At 45.5% G+C, this 25,040-nt stretch overlaps 1 protein-coding gene across 3 annotated transcripts in view; it reads right to left on the reverse strand.

The window, feature by feature from the left end:
• Positions 1-25,040, reverse strand: part of cdh13 (cadherin 13, H-cadherin (heart)) — a 1,126,050-nt gene that overhangs the window by 45,465 nt on the left and 1,055,545 nt on the right. For all 3 annotated transcript variants that reach the window (XM_038806328.1, XM_038806329.1, XM_038806331.1), the window contains one exon: positions 20,275-20,417. In XM_038806328.1, coding sequence (XP_038662256.1) covers positions 20,275-20,417 — 143 coding nt within the window. The remainder of the gene's footprint in view (positions 1-20,274; positions 20,418-25,040) is intronic.

Consider the following 25,040-nt stretch of genomic DNA (forward strand, 5'->3'; position numbering starts at 1 on the left):
AATGCTTCACAACACCAGGGTCCCAGGTTCGATTCCCGGCTGGGTCACTGTCTGTGTGGAGTCTGCACGTCCTCCCCCTGTGTGCGTGGGTTTCCTCCGGGTGCTCCGGTTTCCTCCCACAGTCCAAAGATGTGCGGGTTAGGTGGATTGGCCATGCTAAATTGCCCGTAGTGTCCTAATAAAAAAGTAAGGTTAAGGGGGGGGTTGTTGGGTTGCGGGTATAGGGTGGATACGTGGGTTTGAGTAGGGTGATCATGGCTCGGCACAACATTGAGGGCCGAAGGGCCTGTTCTGTGCTGTACTGTTCTATGTTCTATGTAAGTGACACAGGGAAAGCAAAGTACAGGGCTGTTGGCGAATGGGAAATTGGGAGTGTATTTGCTGGTATCATGCTCAGCTGAGCTCTTCATGAGCAGCCAGACTAGAACGAGGATAGGTTGCCTGTTCTCATCCTGTTACACCTGCTTCTCCGGTTTCTCAGTCATTCACCATATTGCTGGTGGTGAAGCTATCCCTTCATAATGGTCAGGTCGTACAGTATTCTGAAGAACATATTGAATATTGACAAGTGCTCTGTGAAATACTGCAGGGCTCCTCTGGGTATTGTGTCAAGTGTTAGGAAGTTGGAATTAAATGAAAAGTAAATCAGGAGTCCATGCCCAAGTGCAACAAGTCTCGGACAATATGCAGGCTTGGGCTGACAAGTGATAAATAACATTCGAGGCCACACAAGTGCCAGGCAATGACCTTCTCCAACAAGAAAGGATCTAACCACTGCTCCTTGATATTCAATGGTGTCACAATCGCTGAATCCCTTAGTATCAACATCCTGATGATTACATTGGGCAGCACGGCTACGTAGTGGTTAGCACAATTGCTTCACAGATCCAGGGTCCCAGATTCGATTCCCGGCTTGGGTCACTGTGCGGAGTCTGCATGCTCTTCCCGTGTGTGCGTGGGTTTCCTTCAGATGCTCCGGTTTCCTCCCACAGTCCAAAGATGTGCAGGTTAGGTGGATTGGCCATGCTAAATTGCCCTTAGTGTCCAAAATTGCCCTTAGTGTTGGGTGAGGTTACTGGGTTATGGAGATAGGGTGGGGGTGTGGGCTTGGGTAGGATGCTCTTTCCAAGCGCCGGTGCCGAGTCGATGGGCCAAATGGCCTCCTTCTGCACTGTAAATTCCATGAAAAAAAATCTCTGAATTACCATTGATCGAAACTGAACTGAACTGGATTAGCTATACAAATACTGCAACTACTAGAACAGGTCAAAGGCTGGGAATCCTGCAGTGAGTAGCTCCTATTATTCTCTTTGAAGTTAAGGTTTTTTCTGAGCCATCGGTTAGCTGAGGTCTGTATAAAAGACAGACAGAGAGCGCACACAGTAAGCGAGCACTTTTCCAGGAGACTCATCCGGAGTGAGACTCATACAGAGTGGGAGATTGAAACTTGGTAATTTGGTGCAGTGAGGTAATTCGGCGCAGAGTGTGAGGAGGTGCTTTTTAACCCTGGTAAGTGACTGGTAAGTAGTCTCTTTTTTTCTTTTCATTGTCTAATTTATTTATTTTTATTTTGAAATTCTAGTTGTTTAAGTTTACCAAGGGTTTAAGACATGGCAGGAGATCCCAGACCCGTGTCATGCTCCTCGTGTGCGATGTGGGAGCTCAGGGACACGTCCACTGTCCCTGGCTCCTTCACGTGCAAGAAGTGTGTTCAGTTGCAGCTCTTGTTAGACCGCTTGACGGCTCTGGAGCTGCGGATGGACTCACTTTGGAGCATCCGCGATGCTGAGGAGGTCGTGGATAGCACGTTTAGCGAGTTGGTCACACCGCAGGTGAAGGTTACTGAGGGAGATAGAAAATGGGTGACCAAAAGAAAGAGCAAGAGTAGGAAGGCAGTGCAGGTGTCCCCTGCGGTCATCTCCCTGCAAAACAGATATACCGCTTTGGATACTGTTGAGGGAGATGGCTCACCAGGGGAAGGCAGCAGCAGCCAGGTTCATGGCACCGTGGCTGGCTCTGCTGCACAGCAGGGCAGGAAGAAAAATGGCAGGGCTATAGTGATAGGGGACTCGATCGTAAGGGGAATAGACAGGCGGTTCTGTGGACGCAATCGGGACTCCAGGATGGTATGTTGCCTCCCTGGTGCAAGGGTCAAGGATGTCTCGGAGCGGCTGCAGGACATTCTGGGGGGGAGGGTGAACAGCTAGCTGTCGTGGTGCACATAGGCACCAACGATATAGGTAAAAAACGGGATGAGGTCCTACAAGCGGAATTCAGGGAGTTTGGAGTTAAACTAAAAAGTAGGACCTCAAAGGTAGTAATCTCAGGATTGCTACCAGTGCCACGAGCTAGTCAGAGTAGGAATGTCAGGATAGATAGGATGAATGCGTGGCTCGAGAGATGGTGCAAGAGGGAGGGATTCAAATTCCTGGGGCATTGGGACCGGTTCTGGGGGAGGTGGGACCAGTACAAACCGGACGGTCTGCACTTGGGCAGGACTGGAACCGATGTCCTAGGGGGGGTGTTTTCTAGAGCTGTTGGGGAGGGTTTAAACTAATGTGGCAGGGGGATGGGAACCAATGCTGGAAGTTGGAAGGTAGTAAAACAGGGACAGAAACAAAAGGAAGTAAGGGGAAAAGTGCAAGGCAGAGAAGACATAGTCAGAAATCCATAAGGGCGACAGTACAAGGTACAGTGACTGAGGGGAGCACAGTGAATAGGCCCAGTAATAACAAAAGGAATAAAACTGGAGATGTTAAGATTCAAAACAGAGGTAAAAAAACCAACATAAGTGTACTTTACCTGAATGCTCGTAGTATTCGGAATAAAGTAAATGAGTTGGTGGCACAAATCATCGTAAATGACTATGATTTAGTGGCCATTACTGAAACATGGTTAAAGGATGGTCACGACTGGGAGTTAAATATCCGAGGGTATCAAACTATTCGGAAGGACAGAGTGGATGGTAAGGGAGGTGGTGTTGCTCTGTTATTTAAGGATGACATCCGGGCAATAGTAAGTGATGACATCGGTGCTATGGAGGATAAGGTTGAATCCATTTGGGTGGAAATCAGGAATAGTAAGGCGAAAAAGTCACTGATAGGAGTAGTCTATCGGCCACCAAATAGTAACGAGATGGTGGGGCAGGCAATAAACAAAGAAATAACTGATGCATGTAGAAATGGTACAGCAGTTATCATGGGGGATTTTAATCTACATGTCGATTGGTTTAACCAGGTCGGTCAAGGCAACCGTGAGGAGGAGTTTATAGAATGTATCCGCGATAGTTTCCTAGAACAGTATGTAATGGAACCTACGAGGGAACAAGCGGTCCTAGATCTTGTCCTGTGTAATGAGACAGGATTGATTCATGATCTCATAGTTAGGGATCCTCCCGGAAGGAGCGATCACAATATGGTGGAATTTAAAATACAGATGGAGGGTGAGAAAGTAAAATCAAATACTAGTGTTTTGTGTTTAAACAAAGGAGATTACAAGGGGATGAGAGAAGAACTAGCTAAGGTAGACTGGGAGCTAAGACTTTATGGTGGAACAGTTGAGGAACAGTGGAGAACCTTCCAAGCGATTTCTCACAGTGCTCAGCAAAGGTTTATACCAACAAAAAGGAAGGACGGAAGAAAGAGGGAAAATCGACCGTGGATATCTAAGGAAATAAGGGAGAGTATCAAATTGAAGGAAAAAGCATATAAAGTGGCAAAGATTGCTGGGAGATTAGAGGACTGGGAAATCTTTAGGGGGCAACAGAAAGCTACTAAAAAAGCTATAAAGAAGAGTAAGATAGAGTATGAGAGTAAACTTGCTCAGAATATAAAAACAGACAGTAAAAGTTTTTACAAACATATAAGACAAAAAAGAGTGGCTAAGGTAAATATTGGTCCTTTAGAGGATGGGAAGGGAGTTTTAATAATGGGAAATGAGGAAATGGCTGAGGAACTGAACAGGTTTTTTGGGTCGGTTTTCACAGTGGAAGACACAAATAACATGCCAGCGACTAATAGAAATGAGGCTATGACAGGTGAGGACCTTGAGAGGATTGTTATCACTAAGGAGGGAGTGATGGGCAAGCTAATGGGGCTAAAGGTAGACAAGTCTCCTGGCCCTGATGGAATGCATCCCAGAGTGCTAAAAGAGATGGCTAGGGAAATTGCAGATGCACTAGTGATAATTTACCGAAATTCACTAGACTCTGGGGTGGTCCCGGTGGATTGGAAATTAGCAAACGTGACGCCACTGTTTAAAAAAGGAGGTAGGCAGAAAGCAGGAAATTATAGGCCAGTGAGTTTAACTTCGGTAATAGGGAAGATGCTGGAATCTATCATCAAGGAAGAAATTGCGAGGCATCTGGATAGAAATTGTCCCATTGGGCAGACGCAGCATGGGTTCGTAAAAGGCAGGTCATGCCTAACTAATTTAGTGGAATTTTTTGAGGACATTACCAGTGCAGTAGATAACGGGGAGCCGATGGATGGGGTATATCTGGATTTCCAGAAAGCCTTTGACAAGGTGCCACACAAAAGGTTGCTGCATAAGATAAAGATGCATGGCATTAAGGGTAAAGTAGTAGCATGGATAGAGGATTGGTTAATTAATAGAAAGCAAAGAGTTGGGATAAATGGGTGTTTCTCTGGTTGGCAATCAGTAGCTAGTGGTGTCCCTCAGGGATCCGTGTTGGGCCCACAATTGTTCACAATTTACATAGATGATTTGGAGTTGGGGACTAAGGGCAATGTGTCCAAGTTTGCAGATGACACTAAGATGAGTGGTAAAGCGAAAAGCGCAGAGGATACTGGAAGTCTGCAGAGGGATTTGGATAGGTTAAGTGAATGGGCTCGGGTCTGGCAGATGGAATACAATGTTGACAAATGTGAGGTTATCCATTTTGGTAGGAATAACAGCAAACGGGATTATTATTTAAACGATAAAATATTAAATCATGCCACTGTTCAGAGAGACTTGGGTGTGCTAGTGCATGAGTCACAGAAGGTTGGTTTACAAGTGCAACAGGTGATTAAGAAGGCAAATGGAATTTTGTCCTTCATTGCTAGAGGGATGGAGTTTAAGACTAGGGAGGTTATGTTGCAATTGTATAAGGTGTTAGTGCGGCCACACCTGGAGTATTGTGTTCAGATTTGGTCTCCTTACTTGAGAAAGGACGTACTGGCGCTGGAGGGTGTGCAGAGGAGATTCACTAGGTTAATCCCAGAGCTGAAGGGGTTGGATTATGAGGAGAGGTTGAGTAGACTGGGACTGTACTCGTTGGAATTTAGAAGGATGAGGGGGGATCTTATAGAAACATTTAAAATTATGAAGGGAATAGATAGGATAGATGCGGGCAGGTTGTTTCCACTGGCGGGTGACAGCAGAACTAGGGGGCGTAGCCTCAAAATAAGGGGAAGTAGATTTAGGACTGAGTTTAGGAGGAACTTCTTCACCCAAAGGGTTGTGAATCTATGGAATTCCTTGCCCAGTGAAGCAGTTGAGGCTCCTTCATTACATGTTTTTAAGGTAAAGATAGATAGTTTTTTGAAGAATAAAGGGATTAAGGTTATGGCGTTCGGGCCGGAAAGTGGAGCAGAGTCCACAAAAGATCAGCCATGATCTAATTGAATGGCGGAGCAGGCTCGAGGGGCCAGATGGCCTACTCCTGCTCCTAGTTCTTATGTTCTTATGAATCCCCAAAACCTGTCCACAATGCATAAATTAGGAGTGGAATGGAATACTATCCACTTGCCTAGATGAATACAACTTCAACAACATTTGAGAAGCTCGACACCATCCAGGACAAAGTAGTTCACTTGATTGCTATCCCTTCCACAAACATTCACTCCCTCTTTCACTGATAACAGTGGCAGCCATGTGTACCACCTACAAGATACACTGCAGGAACTCAACAAGTGTCCTTAAACAGCACCTTCCAAACCCACAACCATCTAGAATGAAAAGAGCAGCAGAGGTAACATCACCATCTCCAGGTACCCCTCCAATTCACTCACCACCATGCCTTGGAAATATATCACTGTCCCTTCAGTTTAGCTGGGTCAAAATCCTGGAATTTCCTCCCTAACAGCAGTGTACCTGGACCTCAAGAACTACAGTGGTTCAAGAAGACGGCTTGCCACAACCATCTTAAGGGCAACTAGCAATGGGCAATAAATGCTGGATGAGCCAGCAATGCCCACATCCCGTAAATGAAATGTTAAAGATATGCTGATTATGCTGGTGTGTGCGCTCACTCAGAAACTGAAATCCAGATCATTGTTGACTCCTCTGAAGAATACGAGAAAATGGGCCTTTCACTAAACACCCAGAAAACCTTCCAGCCAATTCCCAGTACAAAATAAGTTCCCCCGGTCAATTAAGATCAACAGTGAGATCCTGGAAAATGTAGACCATTTTCCATATTTTGGGAACTTCCTGTTGTCTTCAAATTTCATTGCCTCCAATGTGCCAACTCCATCTTGGGTCAATTGAGGAAAACAGCTTTTGAGAACCAAGATCTGAAACTTGAGACTAAGGTCACGGTTTACTGGGCAGTAGTGATCCCCATGCTCGTATCTGCTTCAGGGTCTTCAACAACCCACAGCAAGCACCTTAAAGCACTGCAGAAGTACCGCCAGTGGTCCCTTCTCAGGATCCTTCAAATCTAGTGGTAAGAAAGGCGCACCAATCGCAGTAGCATCCTCTCCCAAGCTAACATGCTCAGCAACTGGGTGATAATCGCTCCAAACCAGCTCTGCTGGGTGGGACATGTCGTTTGTTTGACACCAGACATTCGACGAAATTGCTCTTCTTGGAGCTCGGTCACAGCAGGAGACACCCAGCAGGTCAGTGGAAACACTTTTGGGATGGCATCAATGCATGGGTGACCCATGTGGCCGACCAAAGCAGAGGAAGTTTGCTTGGGAGGGCACCAATCACTTTGAAAATTTACACTGGGGACATGCAGAGGTGTCGCACAAACCTCTAAACAACCCATCTATCCAACCCTTCAAACACCACCTGGCCCACATGTGGCAGAATCTGCAGAGCGCCCATTGGCATTATCAGCCATTTCAGAGCCCATTGAAATGGAATAATCTTCAGTCCTGAGGGGCTGCCTTAGACAAGGATCTAAGAGACAACAAGGAGCACAAAGGTTCAGTGGTTTGGGTAGAAATGGAAAGGAACCAATTTGATTTAAATAACCATTGAAGGATCTTTTCCAAAGAATGTTAGGGCATGATACCGAAAGATGATTTTCCTGCGATTCTTTTTCTTAAACCAGTCCTTTCATTTCTAATGGCCACATGCAGTGTGACTGCTGTTGAAAGTACAATGCATTTTCGATTTGTACTCAATCTCTCGCAGTCGATGTTGGTCCACGCAAAGTGTTCAATAGCACACTAAATCAAAGATATTTACTTGGTATTAATGTAAAATGCTTCAAGGTACCAGAGGATTAAAACATGATCTTTTCAATTCTATTTTAGAAAATCTGCCAATCTTTAACGTATTTATACAGTTCAGTTAAATTCATTTTGTCAGCAATATTTATACTGAATACATAACCAATTCCTACATTTTCAGTCAGCAAGTGCATCATCCATTTTGGAATTGGAAAATTTATGATATGTACTTTCACAAAGACACAAAAGGTTGCAGGTTCTTGGTGATTCTAACATTATGAAATTTTAGTTTGGGTATCTCCATGGAAACCACACACATAGCGAAAAGCTATTACTAGTTGTACACTTTGTTCAATAGGACAGTTAATTGGCATTTATGCTGCAGGTGGATTGCCAGCTGATTCCAGATTTGACCATAATAGAACAGAATAGAATGAAACATTCTAATTGCCAAATTCTGCATATTTACAAGTGATTCAGGTGTGCGGGTTCAGAGGCATGGCAGTAATTATTATTTCTGATATCTTGAATTTGTGTAAAGAGACAAGGCCAACAAACAAGGCTGCTTTTCTTCCGTGATCAGGAGATTATGAGTAACTTAATTGAAGTTTAAAGATTATAATGGCAGTGATAAAACCAATGAATATTTCCTTCCGCTTGTCTACATGCAATCCCTCAAGTATATAGAAAATGTATTCTAATCTGTGAGCAGTACTTTTATAAATTGATGTGGCCACATCCTTCACTGTTGAAAAAGGCCCAAATATCCAGTGATACAATTTGAATATTAGGATGTTGGTAGTAAGAAGTTTGTAAGTAGATTAATAGATTTGTGGGACAGGTTATTAGGGAAAAACAAATGAAATGAAGAGTGTAATTTGGCTAAACAGGAAATGGTACATATCCACATGGGAAAATCAGGTAGGTACAGCTATTACCTATTAGTAAGAGACAGGTTTGTTGGGTGCATGTAACTTTTCCCTATTCCAAAACAATTTTGGGCTGGATTCTCTCGCAATCGGCGGGGCAGACCGTATCGGCGCCAAAGAGTGGTGTGAACCACTCCGGCGTCGAGCCGCCCGGAAGGTGTGGAAACCTCCGCACTTCCGGGGGCTTGGCTGGCGCTGGAGTGGTTGGCGCTGCGCCAACCGGCGCCGAAGGGCCTCCGCCGGCCGTCGCGAGTTGCCGCATGCGCAGGAGTGCCAGCGTGTTCTGGCGCATGCGCAGGACCGCTGACGTGTTTCCTGCGCATGCGCAGGGGGTTTCTTCTCCGCGCCGGCCAATGTCGGAAGAAGATCACAGACCTCCACCGAGCTGCAAGATGAAGTTACCAGCTCTCTCCTGGCATCGGTTCTGCCTGCTGCTCCTCAAATTCCCAAACCTCCTCCCACAGATCACTGGCTGACACCTCATATCCTCCCCATATCTGATCTTTGTGCTTGTTCCTCAGAACCACCTGGCACCCACCAGCACAACCCCTTTATGTCCAGGTGCAGTGCTCACACCTGCCGCCAACTATAGCCCCCCCTCCCCCCCCCCCCCCCCCTCCCCGACTCATCAACCATGTGGCTCACAGCGCCCTCTCTTTATCCCCACAGGAGAAAATAGCCTTTAATATGCTGGAAAGAGCCAGGCTGGGTGGCGGAATCTCAGAGCTCCAAGTCCTCACCCCTTATGAGGAACAGGCCCTGGATATTGCGGGGTTCATCGGGGAGAGAGCAGTCACTGACAGTAAGGTTGGTCTGTGTCACAGAGGTGAGGATCTGCCACTTAACCCAGGCCTGCCTAAAGTGAATAATCTATGTCAGACAAAGTGATCCTTCCCTTTCACTGACGACATGTCCTTTGTCTCACAGAATCGCCATCTGATGAGGCCGGGCCATCCGGAGTCGTTCCTCCTCCTGCAAACCAAGAGACCACCTCGGAGGAGAGCTCTGAGGAGACCACAGGCGAGGCATCACAGCTATCATCCCCACCCTCCACCAGCAGTGAAACACACACCTCGGTGGGCAAAATTAGTTGATATGCTTCAGGGGCACAATTTGGTGAGCACAACACAGTTGCTGACGTACATCAGTTGGCGGCAGGAACACTTAAGGGAGCCAGCAGTCGGATCCCAGGAAGCAGCTGAGCCCCATCCAGATGCCGAAGCTCTGGACATGGTTCTCCCAGAGCTGATGCAGATGATAGGACACAGCCGTGACATTCAAGAGGGGATTGATGCACGATCAATTGTACAAAGACTAAGGTTGGATACAACTATGGCTTTATCGCAGTAAGATGTGTGGCCTCCCACAGCAGCTGGCGAAATGGCTGCCGAATAGGGGACACGCTCCTCCTACTGGGCGGAGCCAGCAGGCAGAGCCAGGTCCCGCTGGTAAGGACCTTGTTTGATTTACGCCGGCAGGACTGGCCGAAAACGGGTGGCCACTCGGCCCATCACGGAGCGGAGAATCTCCTCGGGGGGCCACTGCCAATGGCCCCCGACTGGTGCGACGCGGTTCCTGCCCCCGCTGAAAAACCGTCACTGGAGAATCCGGAAGCCAGCGTCGGCGCGGGATTCACGCCACCCCCCAGCAATTGTCCGGCCCGGCGGGGGGGTTTCGGAGAATCCCGCCCAATGAGTTGTATTGTATTCATGTGTGAACAGAAATAGCAGTGTGTCATTCTAAGTCAATCGTTCAGATACCGGCCTGAATTCTCCAGCTATTGGGATTCTCTTGTCCCGCTGGCAGCACACCCCCGCCCACGGGTTTCCCAAAGACGTGGGGTGGCTTCGATGGGAAAACCCATTGACAAGTGGCGGGAAGAGAGAATCCTGGTGCCAGGGAACGGTGCACGGCTGGGAAACACAGGGCTGGGGAAGCGGAGAATCCAGTCTGGATACCCCCACACATGCAGCTCCTTTTGTATCAGTTGCTTGTTTAATCGAGATCAGAGGCATCCAGCATTCCTGAGCCAGGTCCGAGTATTATTGTTGCTGAACCTAGTTTTGTTCCCATATTAGCAGATTTTCCTTTTAATGGAAAACTGACCATTAAACCTGTCACCAAAATAAGAAACCACATTTAATCGCACAAACAACTGATACCAACATGTGGCTCAAGCCCCCAGAATCCAAATGAAATCACCGCAATATATTGGTAATTGATTCGATCACCTGTCAGAGCAGAGCAGTACATTTTCAGAATCAAAGAACAGTTAGACAGCAGAACTTTGCGCAAGCATACTAACATTTTCATTTTGAATATTCAGAATTGCAGAAATACACACTGCGGAATAATAATAATAACCTTTTATTGTCCCAAATGTGAAGTTATTGTGAAAAGCCCCTAGTCGCCACATTCCGCGCCTGTTCAGGTAAGCTGGTATGGGTATTGAACCCGCGCTGCTGGCCAAAGAGGCCCTTTGGCCCATCGAGTCTGCACTGGCACATGAAAAACACCCGACCATCCTACCTAATCCCATTTGCCAGCACTTGGCCCATAGCCTTGAATGTGATGAGCTGCCAAGTAATCACCCAAAATATGAAGCAATTCGCCTCTACCGCCACCCCAGGCAGTGCATTGCAGACCCCATTCACCCTCTTGGTTAAAAAAAAAATCACATTCCCTCTAAGCCACCTGCCCCTCATCTTGAAATTGTGTGTCCTCGTGACTGACCCTTCAACCAAGAGGATCAGCTTCTTTCTATTCACTCTGTCATTGCCCCTCATAATCTTGTACACCTCGATCAGTTCACCCCTGAGTTTTCTCTGCTCCAACGAAAAAAATCCAAGCATATCCAACCTCTCTTCATAACTTAAATGTTCCAAACCAGGCAACATCTTGATGAATCTCTTCTGTAACCCCTCCAGTGCAATCACATCTTTCCTGTAATGTGGTGACCAGTACTGCACATAGTAATCCAGGTACGGCCTCACAAAATGTTATATACAACTCCAACATGACCCCTGTGCTTTTGTAATCTATGCCTCGATTGATAAAGTCCAATATGCCTTTTTCACCACCCTATTAACCTGCCCTTGCACCTTCAGAGATCTATGGATAAACACAGCACAATCTCTTTGTTCCTCAGAACCTCCTAGTGATATGGCATTCATTGAATACTTCCTTATCAAATTATTCCTTCCAAAATGTATAACCTCACACTTTTCAGAGTTAAAATCCATCTGCCACTGATCTGCCCATTTAATCATCCCATCTATATCTTCTTGTAGCCCAAGACACACTACCTCACAGTTAACCACCCAGCCAATCTTTGTGTCATCTGCAAACTTACTGATCCTATGCACCCCCCCCCCCCCCCCCCCCCCCCCCCCAACCACATAGTTTATATAACTGACGAATAATAGGATGGCCAGCACAGATCCCTGTGGTATGCCACTGGGTCCTGGCTCCAGTGACTAAACCAGTCTACTGTCATCACCCTCTGCCTCCTACAAATGAGCCAATTTTGAATCCACCTTATCAAATTACCCTGTATCCCATATGCATTTGCCTTCATAATAAGACTTTGCTGAAATCCATATAAACTCCATCAACTACACTACCCTCATTTACACTGGTCACCTCCTCAAAAAATGATATCAAAATTGTTGGACATGACCTCCCTCTGACAAAGCCATGCTGTTCACTATTCCTGATCAAATCTTGCCTCTCCAAGTGGAGATAGATTCTGTCCTTCTGAATTTTCTCCAATAGTTTCCCTACCACTGATATGGGACTCACTGGTTTATAGTTCCCTGGCTTATCTCTACAACCCTTCTTCAATAGTGGAACTACATTAGCTGTCCTCCAGTCCTCTGGCACCTCTCCTGTGGGCAGAGAGGAATTCAAAATTTGGGTCTGAGCCCCTGCAATCTCCTCACTCGCCTCCCACAGCATCCTGGGATACAATTCATCTGGACCTAGAAATTTGTCCACGTTTATGGCTGCAAACACTCCAATACCCTGTCACTCCCGATGTCAGTTTGATCAAGAACCTCAGAGTCTCTCTCCCCGAGTTCCATATCTACCTTCTCATTCTCTTGGGTAAAGATGGATGTGAAGTATTCATTCAACACTTTACCAATGTCCTCTGGCTCCATCCACAGATTTCCCCTTGGTCCCTCATAGCCCTACACTTTTCCTGGTTATCTTCTTCCCATTGATATATTTATAGACTATCTTGGGATTTTCTATACTTTTATCAGCCAGAGCTTTGTCATAGCCCCTCTTTGCTCTCCTAATTGCTTACTTAAGCTCCACCCTGCACTTTCTGCGCTCCACTACTGCATCCACTGATTTGCTCTCCTTGTACTTGCCAAAAGCCTCTCCTTTCTTTCTGAATATCTCTGGCCATCCATGGTTCTCTGGGCTTGTTCCTCCTTCCCATCACCCTAGAGGGAACATGTTGGGCCTGTACCTTCCCCATTTCCTTTTCGAATGCCCCTCCACTACTCTTCTGTAGATTTTTCCACAATTAACTCTTCCCAGTCTACCTTGGTCAGGTCCGGCCTTATTTTACTAAACTCCAATATCCCCCAATCCAAGACGTTTTTTTTTGCAACTTATCAATTTTTTAGTCCATAACAAACTTAAATTGCACTATGTTGTGATCGCTATCACTAAAATGCTCCCCCCACTCCCCAGCACCTCAACCACCCATCCAGCATCATTCCCAGAATAAGGTCCAGTGCTGCTCCGTCCCTTGTTTGACCCTTTACATATTGACCTAAAAAGTTCTTCGGAATACATTAAGAAATTCATTCCATATAAGCCCTTAATACTGTGACTATACCTATTAATGTTAACAATGTTGAAATCACCAAATATAATTACCCTATTACTATTTGTTTTACACAATTCCGCGAATTGGGCACATATTTGTTCCTCAATTTCCCGCTGACTATCTCGGGGTCTGTAATAAACACCTAGCAAAGTGGCTGTTCCTTTTTTATTCCGAAACTCTACCCACAAAGAGTCATTCAATGCTCCCTCCAAGATATCATTTCTCTTTCGCTGATACTTTAACTAATAATGCATTGCCTCCTCCTCCTTTATCCCCACCCATCTCACCTGAAGAATCAACCATGCCTCTGTGGTTATTGCTGAAAAAGAGATTTTTTTGTGGAAGCTTTTTGTCTTACACTCATCAGGTCATTTGCAAGAATATAATACAAGGGAAATCAACAAATTTATACTGTAAGGAAAGAGGGTTTTGATTAGTAGGCAAGTGGACTCTGATGGGTAGACACATTGTCATGGAGAATGCACCAGTTGCGGTGACTGATAGTTAACTGCCAAGCATTGTTTGAAATTTAAACCAGGCAACTTGACTCTGATTTCCCCGAGGAATGAACTTATCATGTATTTTGTTTAGCTGAAACAGGTACAATGTGTGTACATGCTCTTTCATGTCTGAAAAGTACAGGGCCCTGTGTATTAACATATGTAGCTTCAAGTACATACAAATGCGTCACACTGTGATTGTGACTGACAATTTTAAATTGGTTTTCAGTGTAACTCTTAGCATACTGAGGTTTATTCAGCAAATGTTGTCCAATCTTGTAATCACATCTAATGTTGTACACTGTTTTATAAGTTTTGCAAGAACAGGTTTGTTGGGTAAGATGGCACGGTGGCACAGTGCTTAGCACTGCTGCCTCACAGCTCCATGGACTCAGGTTCAATTCTTGCTTTGGGTGCCTGCCTGTATGAAGTTTATTTGTTCGCCCTGTGTCTGCGTGGGATTCCTCTGGGTGTTCCATTTTCACCCACAGTCCAAAGATCTGCAGGTTAGGTGGATAGACCATGATCAATACGTAGGGTTACGTGGATAGTGCGGAGGAGTGGGCCTGATAGAGTGCCATTTTCGAGGGTTCATGCACTCTCCGGGCTGAATGGTCTCCTTATGCAATGTAGGGATTCCATGGGTACCTTGCTTGACCAACCACCCCACCCCCACCAAGATGTCGATGGTCTGGTATCCGACGATGTGAATACCATTGATTTTCTCCTTTTTGAATATGGGCATTGTTTTCATCTGACCCAAATATTCCTTGCCATTTATTCGCACAATTCTGAATGTTGTCCAAGTATCTGAAGAACTGAACACGGCAATTAACAATGCACATCCCCACTTCTGACCTTATGATGGAGTGAAAGGTAATTGAAGAAGCAGCTTCAGATGGGTGGTCCTAGGGTACTACACTGAGGAACTCCTGAAGAACAGAATAACTGCACTTGATGCCACACTCGATCAAATGCTGCCTTGATGTCAAGCGCAAATCACTCTCATCTCATCTCTTTCATTCAACTCTTTTGTCCGTGCTTGGAGCAAGGCTGCAAACAAGTCTGGAGCTGAATGGTCTTGGCAGAACCGAAACTGAGCAACAGTGAGCAGGCTTTTGGTGAATAAGGGTTGCTTGATGGCAATGCCGATGACATGGCCCATTTTTTTCCTGATGCAACTGAGGATAGACTGATGGAGCAGTGATTGGTTAACTTGGATTTGTCCTGCTTTTTTGTGGTCAGGATTGTGGCCCTGGCCCAAAGCCTGCTGGGAAATATGGCTAAGTAAAAGGGGCACTAAGTCTGCTGGGAAATGTGGCCAAGTAACAGAGACACTGAAGAAACAAAAAGAGCCATTCAGAGCTGAGAGCATAGATTCTGAAACAGGAAAGAGGACTGTGAGATCGATTTTTATCGACAAAAGGTGCCAGAAGCAAGAGATGATAGAATCTACAGTGCAGCAGGAGGCCATTCAGCCCATCGAGGCTGGACCGGCCCTGGAAAGAGCACCCTAATTCATCTCATGTCTCCACCCTATCCTTGTAACCCAGTAACTCCATCTAAACTTTTGGACCCCTTAGAACATAGAACAGTACAGCACAGAACAGGCCCTTCGGCCCTCAATGTTGTGCCGAGCCATGATCACCCTACTCAAACCCACATATCCACCCTATACCTGTAACCCAACAACCCCCCCTTAACCTTACTTTTATTAGGACACTACGGGCAATTTAGCATGGCCAATCCACCTAACCCGCACATCTTTGGACTGTGGGAGGAAACCGGAGCACCCGGAGGAAACCCACGCACACAGGGGGAGGACGTGCAGACTCCACACAGACAGTGACCCAGCCGGGAATCGAACCTGGGACCCTGGAGCTGTGAAGCATTTATGCTAACCACCATGCTACCCTGCTGCCCCCAAAAGGGGGGCAACTTCTCGTTGGAGTATAGAAGGATGAGGGGGGATCTTATTGAAACTTACAGGAGACTGCGAGGCCTGGATAGAGTGAATGTGGAGAGGATGTTTCCACTTGTAGGAAAAACTAGAACCAGAGGACACTATCTCAGACTAAAGGGACGATCCTTTAAAACAGGGATGAGGAGGAATTTCTTCAGCCAGTGGTTGGTGAATCTGTGGAACTCTTTGCCGCAGAAGGCTGTGGAGGCCAATTCACTGAGTGTCTTTAAGACAGAGATAGATAGATTCTTGATTAATAAGGAGATCAGGGGTTATCAGGTGACGGCAGAAGAATGGGGATGAGAAAATATCAGCCATGATTGAATGGCAGAGCAGATTCGATAGGCCGAGTGGCCTAATTCGGTTCCTATGTCTTATGGTCTTATGGACACTAAGGGGCAATTTAGCATGGCCACTCCACCTAATCTGCACATCTTTGGACTATGGGAGGAAACTTGAGTCCCCGGAGGAAACCCACACAGAGAGGGGGAGAACGTGTAAATTCCACACAGACAGTCACCCGAGGCCGAAATTGAACCAGGGACCATGTAGCTGTGAGGCAGCAGTACTAACCACTGTGCCACCGTGCCTGTAGTGATCTGTACATCTCTAACAAATCATCACTGTTAGGCACTCAGGCCTGCAGAGACCTGCGGCTGGTGCAACACATTTACATGCACACCCAGGATCCATCAAGCCTGGAAGCTAAAATCCACAGCATGCTACAAGAATACCCCGACATATTCAAAGGCACGGGCACCTTACCCTGCCAATACAAAATCATGCTGAAGACAGACGCCAAACCCGTCATTCAGCCGCCCAGGAGCGTTCCAACTCCACTGCGGGAGAAGTTCAAAGCGGAACTCAACAGACTGCAGTCACAAGGCGTAATATCGCGAGTCACACAGCCGACTGACTGGGTTAGCTCCATCGTCTGTGTTAAGAAACCTTCTGGAGATCTTCGCATATGCATAGACCCGAAGGACTTGAACCAGAACATTCGCCGGGAACACTACCCCATCCCCAAGCGTGAAGAGTTCACATCTGAGATGGTGAATGCTCGTATCTTCACCAAGGGTTTTGGCAGATGCAGCTCGATGACTCGAGCAGATTACTGTGTACGTTCAACACGCCATTTGGACGTTTCTGCTTCAATCGCATGCCCTTTTGCATTATCTCTGCGTCAGAGATTTTCCACAGGATAATGGAGCAAATGACCGATGGCATTGAGGGTGTCAGAGTCTATGTGGATGACATCATCATATGGTCCACCACTGAAGAAGAACACCTCTGTCATCTGAAGAAGGTGTTTCAGAGGATTCATAAATACGGTTTGAAACTGAACTAGGCAAAATGCACATTTGCGAAAGAGTCTGTAACCTTTTTGGGTGACACCATATCATCTCAGGGTGTCAGCCCTGAGGACGTGAAAATCGCTGCAATATGAACCATGAAGATGCCACATGACAAGACGGTGGTGCTACGATTTCTGGGCTTCGTCAACGTCCTCGGCAGGTTCATCCCAAACCTGTCCGCACGGACGGCAGCTTTACGCAATCTCCTACAAAAGACCACTGCGTTTGCGTGGACACAACGTCACCAAAATGGTGGATCTCAAACAGCAACTAACGAGGGCACCGACCCTTGCTTTATTTGACGCAACCAGACCCACCAAGATCTCCACTGATGCCAGCCAGGACGGGATTGGCGCCGTTCTCCTCCAACAGGTCGACCAGTCTGAATGGGTCCCGGTGACATACGTGTCCAGGGCCATGACCGAACTGAGTGCAGATATGCACAGATCGAAAAAGAATGTCTCGGACTCCTCACTGGGATTCTGAAGTTCCATGACTATGTGTACGGCCTGCCCACATTCATAGTGGAAACCGACCACAGACCATTGGTCCATATGATAGACAAGGATCTAAATGACATGACACCTCGTCTGCAGCGCATCATGATGAACCTGCGAAAGTATGATTTCGCCCTAATATACACCCCGGGACGAGACCTTGCCATTGCCGACGCACTGTCCCGATCAATTGGCACTGACAATGCCCCCATCAGCCCCTATCAGAGAAATCGAGGCCCAAACACAGTTATGCATGGAGAATTTGCCTGCTTCGGATGAGAAGCTTTGCCTAATCCGACAGGAGACGCCGAAAGATGCAACCTTACGGAGGGTGCTGCACCTACTCCAGCATGGTTGGACGAGGGGACAATGTCCACAATTTCAGAATGTCAAATCAGAACTGATTGAAGTTGACGGCCTGCTGCTACGCAATGCACAGATTGTGATTCTGGCCACACTCCGCGCCGAGATGCTACGTAGGATTCATGAAGGCCACCTAGGCATTGAGAAATGCAAAAGGCGAGCACGACAGGCTGTGTACTGGCCCGGCATGAATCAAGACATAACGGACATGGTCATGACATGTGACACCTGTCAAAGACATCAACCCGCACAGTGTAAAGAACCACTGCAGCAACACAAACTCAGAATGGCGCCGTGGACAAAAGTGGGCATTGACCTATTCCATGCCACAGGGCGTGATTACGTCTTGATCATGGACTATTACTCAAACTATCCGGAGGTACTGAAACTCCATGATCTCACGTCTTCATCTGTCATCAAGGTGTGCCAGGAGATATTTGCGCGACATGGAATCCTTCATGTGGTAATGTCAGATAATAGTCCCTGCTTCGCGAGCTGGGAATGGAAAGAGTTCTCAGACCGATACAGCTTTCGGCATGTAACATCCAGTCCGCGCTACACACAGTCAAATGGGAAAGTGGAAAAGGGTGTCCACATCGTTAAATGGCTTATTAGCAAAGCAACAGATTCACGCTCGGACATCAACCCCGCGCTGTTATCCTACCGAGCAACCCCATTGAGCTCAGGACTGTCGCCAGTGCAGATGCTCTTTGGCAGGAACATCCGGACAACCCTACTGTCGATTCAATTCTGAGACCCCGATAACGCTCTGGTACTCGACAAAATGCGGGTACTATGTCATCCCCACCTCCACCGTTACGACGCTCCAGCAGAAGCAGTAAGGCACCCGACCGGCTGGATTTGTAATGACACTTCAACACACCCACAAGACGAGTATGAACATTTCTAACGATGGACTCATAACACTGTTAATTATTTCTGTATTACTTCATCATTTTCACAGTGTGCAGATTTGCTTATTCTCACTACTTGTTCTGTACAGTTTTCTTGCGGTCAGTTTAGGAAACATATCAGCTCAAAAGGGGGGGATGTAGTGATCTGTACATCTGTACATACATCTGCACATACACCAGGGACTGCAGCACAGATGTAACAGCCACAGCACCACTAGAGGGCAGCATCAGCCATGGGTATAAAGGGTCGAGCCCAAGGCAGGATCTGCCTCTTTGAGAAGCACAGGGCTAGTGAGCAGCAGCAGGCAGAGACAGCTCAGCATAGGCAGTTTATCTTAGTTTCACTGGTCATACCTCTTGACTGTTTTACATCTAGTTGAGCTCTGGAAGCAGAACGAACCCTTTGAATAAAGTGTCTGTGTTAACTGTAAGTCTCCAGTCTTCATTCAGACTTAGAGATTAACATAGTGCCGTGATGAAAACAGCTCTGGGAATGATCGCCCGGGAAGAGGAAGGATGAGAGATCAGCGGGTGGGAAATATACCGGGCCAAAAACATTAGCACCTGCTGTGGCCTGGCCAATGAAAGGGGAGGTCTTCATCGGTTACGTGTTGGAATGCATATAGATGGTTGGCACACAATCCCAGGAAATATATAAATATGGATGCGATCGGGACCAACGTATGTATGCAAAACTTTGAGGAAGAACAATTGCAGGAGAAAACCTCAAGCATCCAACTTGTGCCTGGCCAATGCGATTGATTGGGTGGTGACGTCTCCACAGGTCCACTAGAAGTTATTAGATAAGTATTAACAGTCGAAGCTATGCTTATGAACTTACAGTGGTAGTACAGGAAAATAGAATCATTTGTGTGCTTTTGATACAGTATATGACAGAACCTCTCTTGTAGTGTTAAGCATTGGGATTTTTTATTGTGTTTAATAAAGAAGTGATTTGATTCAACGTTAAAGGTGCTGTGTCTATCAATCAACAGGAGCAAGGGTCCCAGTCAACAGGATATACTTCGGTAATTTACTACTGGGTCAGGCGGATGCCATGTTGAAGCTGTGCTGGAAAGCCTGGTTAGGCATGTGACTAGCTTTGGAACACATGGCTTCAGCTGTACGACAAGTGTGTAGTCGGAGATAACAGTCTTTCTTGTAGCCAGTGCACTCAGCAGGTTCTTCTTGGAAAAATTCAAGAAGTGTTACAGAATAAAGAAAGCTTCGGTGTGTAGTGCATAATACCAGTTTGCATAGGTTTCCTGTTGTGCACTCGTCAGGAAGATGTTATTAAGGACACAATGGAAGCATCATAACAGAGGGAAGCATCAGATGCATGAAAAGGGATGGTTTATATTTAAGGTTCTGTGTGCATGCTGTGCATTCTCACAATGCTATACATTTGTTTCACAACTGGAACTGGTATTAGATGACTACCAACACTATACCCCAAGTGCTCAAAAAAGTAACAGTACTTAGTTAGGCTTCTTTTTAAACATACCGTTGTCAGTTGCAAGAAATAAGGCTGTATATTGACTGTCATGGACGTAAGGAGATTCTCGATCCAGGGCTGCTCTGGTTGTAACTGTGCCATTTGCAGGATTGATAGTCAGCCAGCCAGCAGGATCCTGAAACTGCGCAAACCTGCAAAAGGCAACACATCAATGCTATTATCTCGCAGATCCATTTTTTTTAAATTCAGAGATATGCATTAAACGGTTTAAGTGACAATGGTTGAAATTTCCCTTGTGAGCTTCCAAGTGTCCTCCGCCATCTTTCCTTTCTCTACTAATTTCTGTGCGATTAATGTCCAGGATTATCTGAACTATACAATGCATGTTAAACCATATCTATAACCTTTTAGCTACTTCCAAACCCAAAGTAATTACATTTGAACTTGAAACTCATTAAAATAAAACCCCACAGTGAACAGAAACAGAAATCAGCTAACAGTCAAGTCTGTAAATTTTGTGTCCAGAAACTTTAATCCAACCGTAACTGAACTCTTTTGCCACGGGAGTTGCCATAGCTGCAAATCGACAATGATGTATCCAAGTGATGAGTATGCTATTGGTATGCACTAGGTTTACTACAGAGCACTGTACAGTAATTTGTGACCTAGATTGCGTCATTGGTTTGCATTCAGGCTCCCTCACACAACATGATCATGAAGGTCTGTGCAGTAGAAGAACTTCTAAGATGCATTCTTTCAAAAGTAAAGGTCATTTTTTGCTGTGCATTTAAATTATGTAAATGCATAGAACCAAACCACTTGACTGCTAATATAATAGTTGGCAGCTTCTAATATCCTGTTGACATTTATAAACAGATTTATCAAGGTTATGGAATTCAAGAAATAGCTCAATAAAAGTGCCCTTATTGTTCTCATATTTTCAGTTAAGTAGATATTAATGTAGTTTTCTAAAGCAATATTGTCCTGCAGATGAGCATTGAAGATACAGAGAGCAGGGATATTCTCCCTGGCCACTGCGTCTGCCATCAGAAACAGATTATCTGGTCATGGTCTCATTGTTGTTTTTGGGACCTTTTTGAGTATTTATTGGCTATTTTTACAACAGTGTCCAAACAATTGAAGAGGGCAACTCAGTTGAGTGCTTAGCTCCTCCACACTGTGTCAACACAACATTGTTACAATTGCCCAGCTCTTCCTTGAGGTGTTGCCCTGCCTGCTTGATGCTATGAAACTGCAAAGCTGAAAACAAGAGAAATCTTTCTATTAAGAGCTTCCATCTCACTCAAGTGGCTTCATGTCAATCCTCATCCAACAACCTGCTCTGAAAACTCTGCTCATAATTTTGACAGCACTGGCTAATTCCACCACAACAGCTGAGGCAAGCCACAACATTCCAAATCAACATCATTCTAAATAAAACAATCCACCAAATTCTGGAAAAAAAAAGTCAATTTGACCCACCTCCCAATGCTAACAGGTCCTTTGTAAAACTTTAGGAACCAAATTGACGTCCTTGCCAAAAACTAATACGATGTTTACAAACAAACTAACAAACAAGCAAAGATTTTGCCTCCCTTCCACCTTCAATACCATAGGTAAAAGTTTATTATGTGTAAAATGTTTTGAGAAATCCTGAGGTCAATAGTGTTATACGAACACATATTTCTTTCTTACCATGGCACATAAAGGGTTAAGAGCACCTTCACTGATCATAAATGGACCAACCTGTTTAGATATACAATCACCTCAAAAACAGACATGGGAGTTGCAGCCAATATTGCAAAGGTGCTTTGGCATTGCTGCTATGCCAGCCTTCAGGTAAATATTTGGAATTTAAGATCATGGGGAGGCGGAAAAAAGATATGGAAAAAATATTGCTCAGCACTTACTGAATTACAATTTCTGATAGGATATTCGGTCTCAGTAAGATTTCTTTTGAAGGGATGAAGTTGGGATTAATAAACCAATTGCTGCATAGTAACCATAAACTGATTATATTCTTTAATGTATACAGAATGAGAAAAACTATTTCATGTTGCCAATTCTCCATACCAGTTCATTCAGCAGTACACAGTGCATTACTGGAAGGTCAATACGTGGCAGTTCTAGTCAAGCTGTGTTTGATAAATTAGAGCTGTCACTGGTGTGATTTAAGGGCTCTGTGTATGCCTTAAAGCTGTGTGCATCATGTGACTAAAAACACATAATTGGCCAAAAGGCTTTTGGCACATCTCCAGCCTCACAAAAACAACATTTAATAGTTTGCTCCTTCATTTTACAAAAAAAAGGAGCAGAGCTGAAAAAAACAAGAAATGTGCTTCAGTGGTTATAAGAATAGTCATCTCTTATTTTACAATGACAAAATTTGAAAGCTCAAAACATGGTTAAATTCAAAGAGGTTACCATGAAACATTGACAACTCTGTATACACTGTTATTGCTAAAAGATAATGCAAGCACTACTTACTGATATTCAATCATTTTCTTCAGAATTCATGGGCACGATTTAACAGGAATAAAACAAAGTCCCTTTTGGGTACTAATGACCCTGCTATCAAACAAGACTCTGTTTTTGGGCTTCGGCGAGGAAAGCCACGCTGAGGTCGCACTTACTCCGCACTTACTCCACTCCCTCTCCTGTTGAGCTGAGCTCGTCAGTGCAGGAAGAGACCGGGGTGGCATTTAAAAATCCCTCAGGTTCGGGGCTGCTCGGGCCCCCTCCTCACCCCACCTCAAGTGCCCTGCCCAGAGTCCGGTGGCCTCCAATGGCCTGGGAGACCCTTCCAGGTGCCATTATGTCTGGTCCACATTTGTGTGGACCAGTGCTAAACAGTACTATGGTGAGATCCCCCCTCATTCCGGGGCCTCAGGAGCAGCAGCCGGAGACATATTTAAGTGAGCCTAACTGCTCACTTAAATATGTAAATCTGGTTTTTGCCCAGCGAGGCGGTCCGAGCGTTACAAATCTTGCGAGAGGTTAACGACCTTGTCATGTCACCAAGACCGGCGTGACAAGGTTTTGTGTTTATTAAGGTAAGGAATTTCACAACCTAGAATTAAGCAATGTTTTAAACTTTGGGAAAGATCATAAGGCCATAAAAAATAGGAAAAAGAGTAGGCCATCCGGCCTACTGGACCTGTTCTGCCATTCAATTAGGTCATGGCTATTCTGATTGTGGCCTTAACTCCACTTTTCTGCCTGTGCCCCATAAACCTTGATTCACTTGTCAATCAAAAATTTGACTAACTCAGCCTTGAATATATTCAATGTTCCAGCCTCTCCTGCTCTCTGGGAATAGAATTCTAAAGGCTAATGGTCCGGTGAGGAGAAATTCCTCCTCACCTCTATCTTTATTGGGAGATCTCTTATTTTGAAACAATACCCCTCATTCTAGATATTGCCATGAGGTGGAACATTGTCTCAACATCTACCCTGTTAAGCCCACACAGGTTCTTATGTTTCAATAAGATCACCTCTCATTCACCTAAATTCCGATGAATTTAGACCCAACCTGCACAACCATTCCTCATAACACAATCCCTTAATCCCAGAAAACAGCCTCTCTCGACTGCTTCCAAAGCACGTACATCTATTCTTAAGTAACAAGATCAAAACTGTGCACAATACTTGAGGTACTGTGTCATCAATGCCCCGTATTGTTGTAAAGAGGTTCCCCACATTTCTAGTCTCTCCTTGAAAGGCCAGTATTCCATTTGTCTTGCTCATTATTTGCTGTACCTGCATACTAACTGTGGTGATATGCCTATGGGCTGTATCATAGTTGGATGGTGTGCTCCATCCAACCAGCAGGCAGTGGTACAGACACACCATGCTGTCTCCAGAACAAGGTCATGTGACCTGGGACCCGGCTATAAAGAGAGGCAAATCCGGCCACCTTCAGAAGAATAAGGAGAGGTAATAAGACATACATAAATTGGTCAGTGCTAATAATAATAATCGCTTATTGTCACAAGTAGGCTTCAATGAAGTTACTGTGAAAAGTCCCTAGTTGCCACATTCCGGCGCCTGTTCGGGGAGTCCGGTACGGGACTTGAACCCACGCTGCTGGCATTGTTCTGCATTGCAAGCCAGCTATTTAGCTCACTATGCTAAACGAGCTAGGTGGAAGTTCCAGAGGAGTAGCATGACTCCATGATAAAGTGTTCTGATTCAGATCACCATCCTACTACGAGACACAATAAAAGGATCCTGGTTTGGATATCAAAGTGTTTGGTGAGTTACTTCATAAAGTACAAGTGACATAAAGTACCAAACAAGTGACAATTTGTGAATCATGAACAAGGGAGCAGCAGCCTAAATCCTCACTCAAATATGTAAATCTGGATTTCGCCCAGCAAGGGTAAGATCCAGATCGCGATGTCTCACAAGATCTTGCTAGAACTCGCAAAGTATTCTGAGCATCCCAAATCTTGAGAGAAGCCTCTCGCAAGATTTATCGGCCTCATTGTGTCACCGAGTCGGGCGCAGCGAAGCCGTTTGATCGTGCCCTAAGTGTTCTAGCCAGGACTGAATAGTGTGCAATTTGCGTTTCTGTTGGGGGAATGATTTGGTGAGCGTGTCAGGGCATGCAAATAGGCCGGCACTCTACCGGCACAAATTGAAAGCAATTCCTGGCTCCGTGGGCATTGGAACTGCTGGAGCCAGAATTAGCACCAAAGAGCCTGGCAGTTGACGCTGTTTTAAGCACTTAATCACACTTACCACACACTCACCGCAGCCACCAAGATGGCTCATAGAAGACCTGCCCCCCTGAGTTTGGGAGTCAAAGGTGG

The sequence above is a fragment of the Scyliorhinus canicula genome, chromosome 9 (assembly GCF_902713615.1).
Source record: "Scyliorhinus canicula chromosome 9, sScyCan1.1, whole genome shotgun sequence".
In the NCBI taxonomy this organism is placed as follows: Eukaryota; Metazoa; Chordata; class Chondrichthyes; order Carcharhiniformes; family Scyliorhinidae; genus Scyliorhinus; species Scyliorhinus canicula.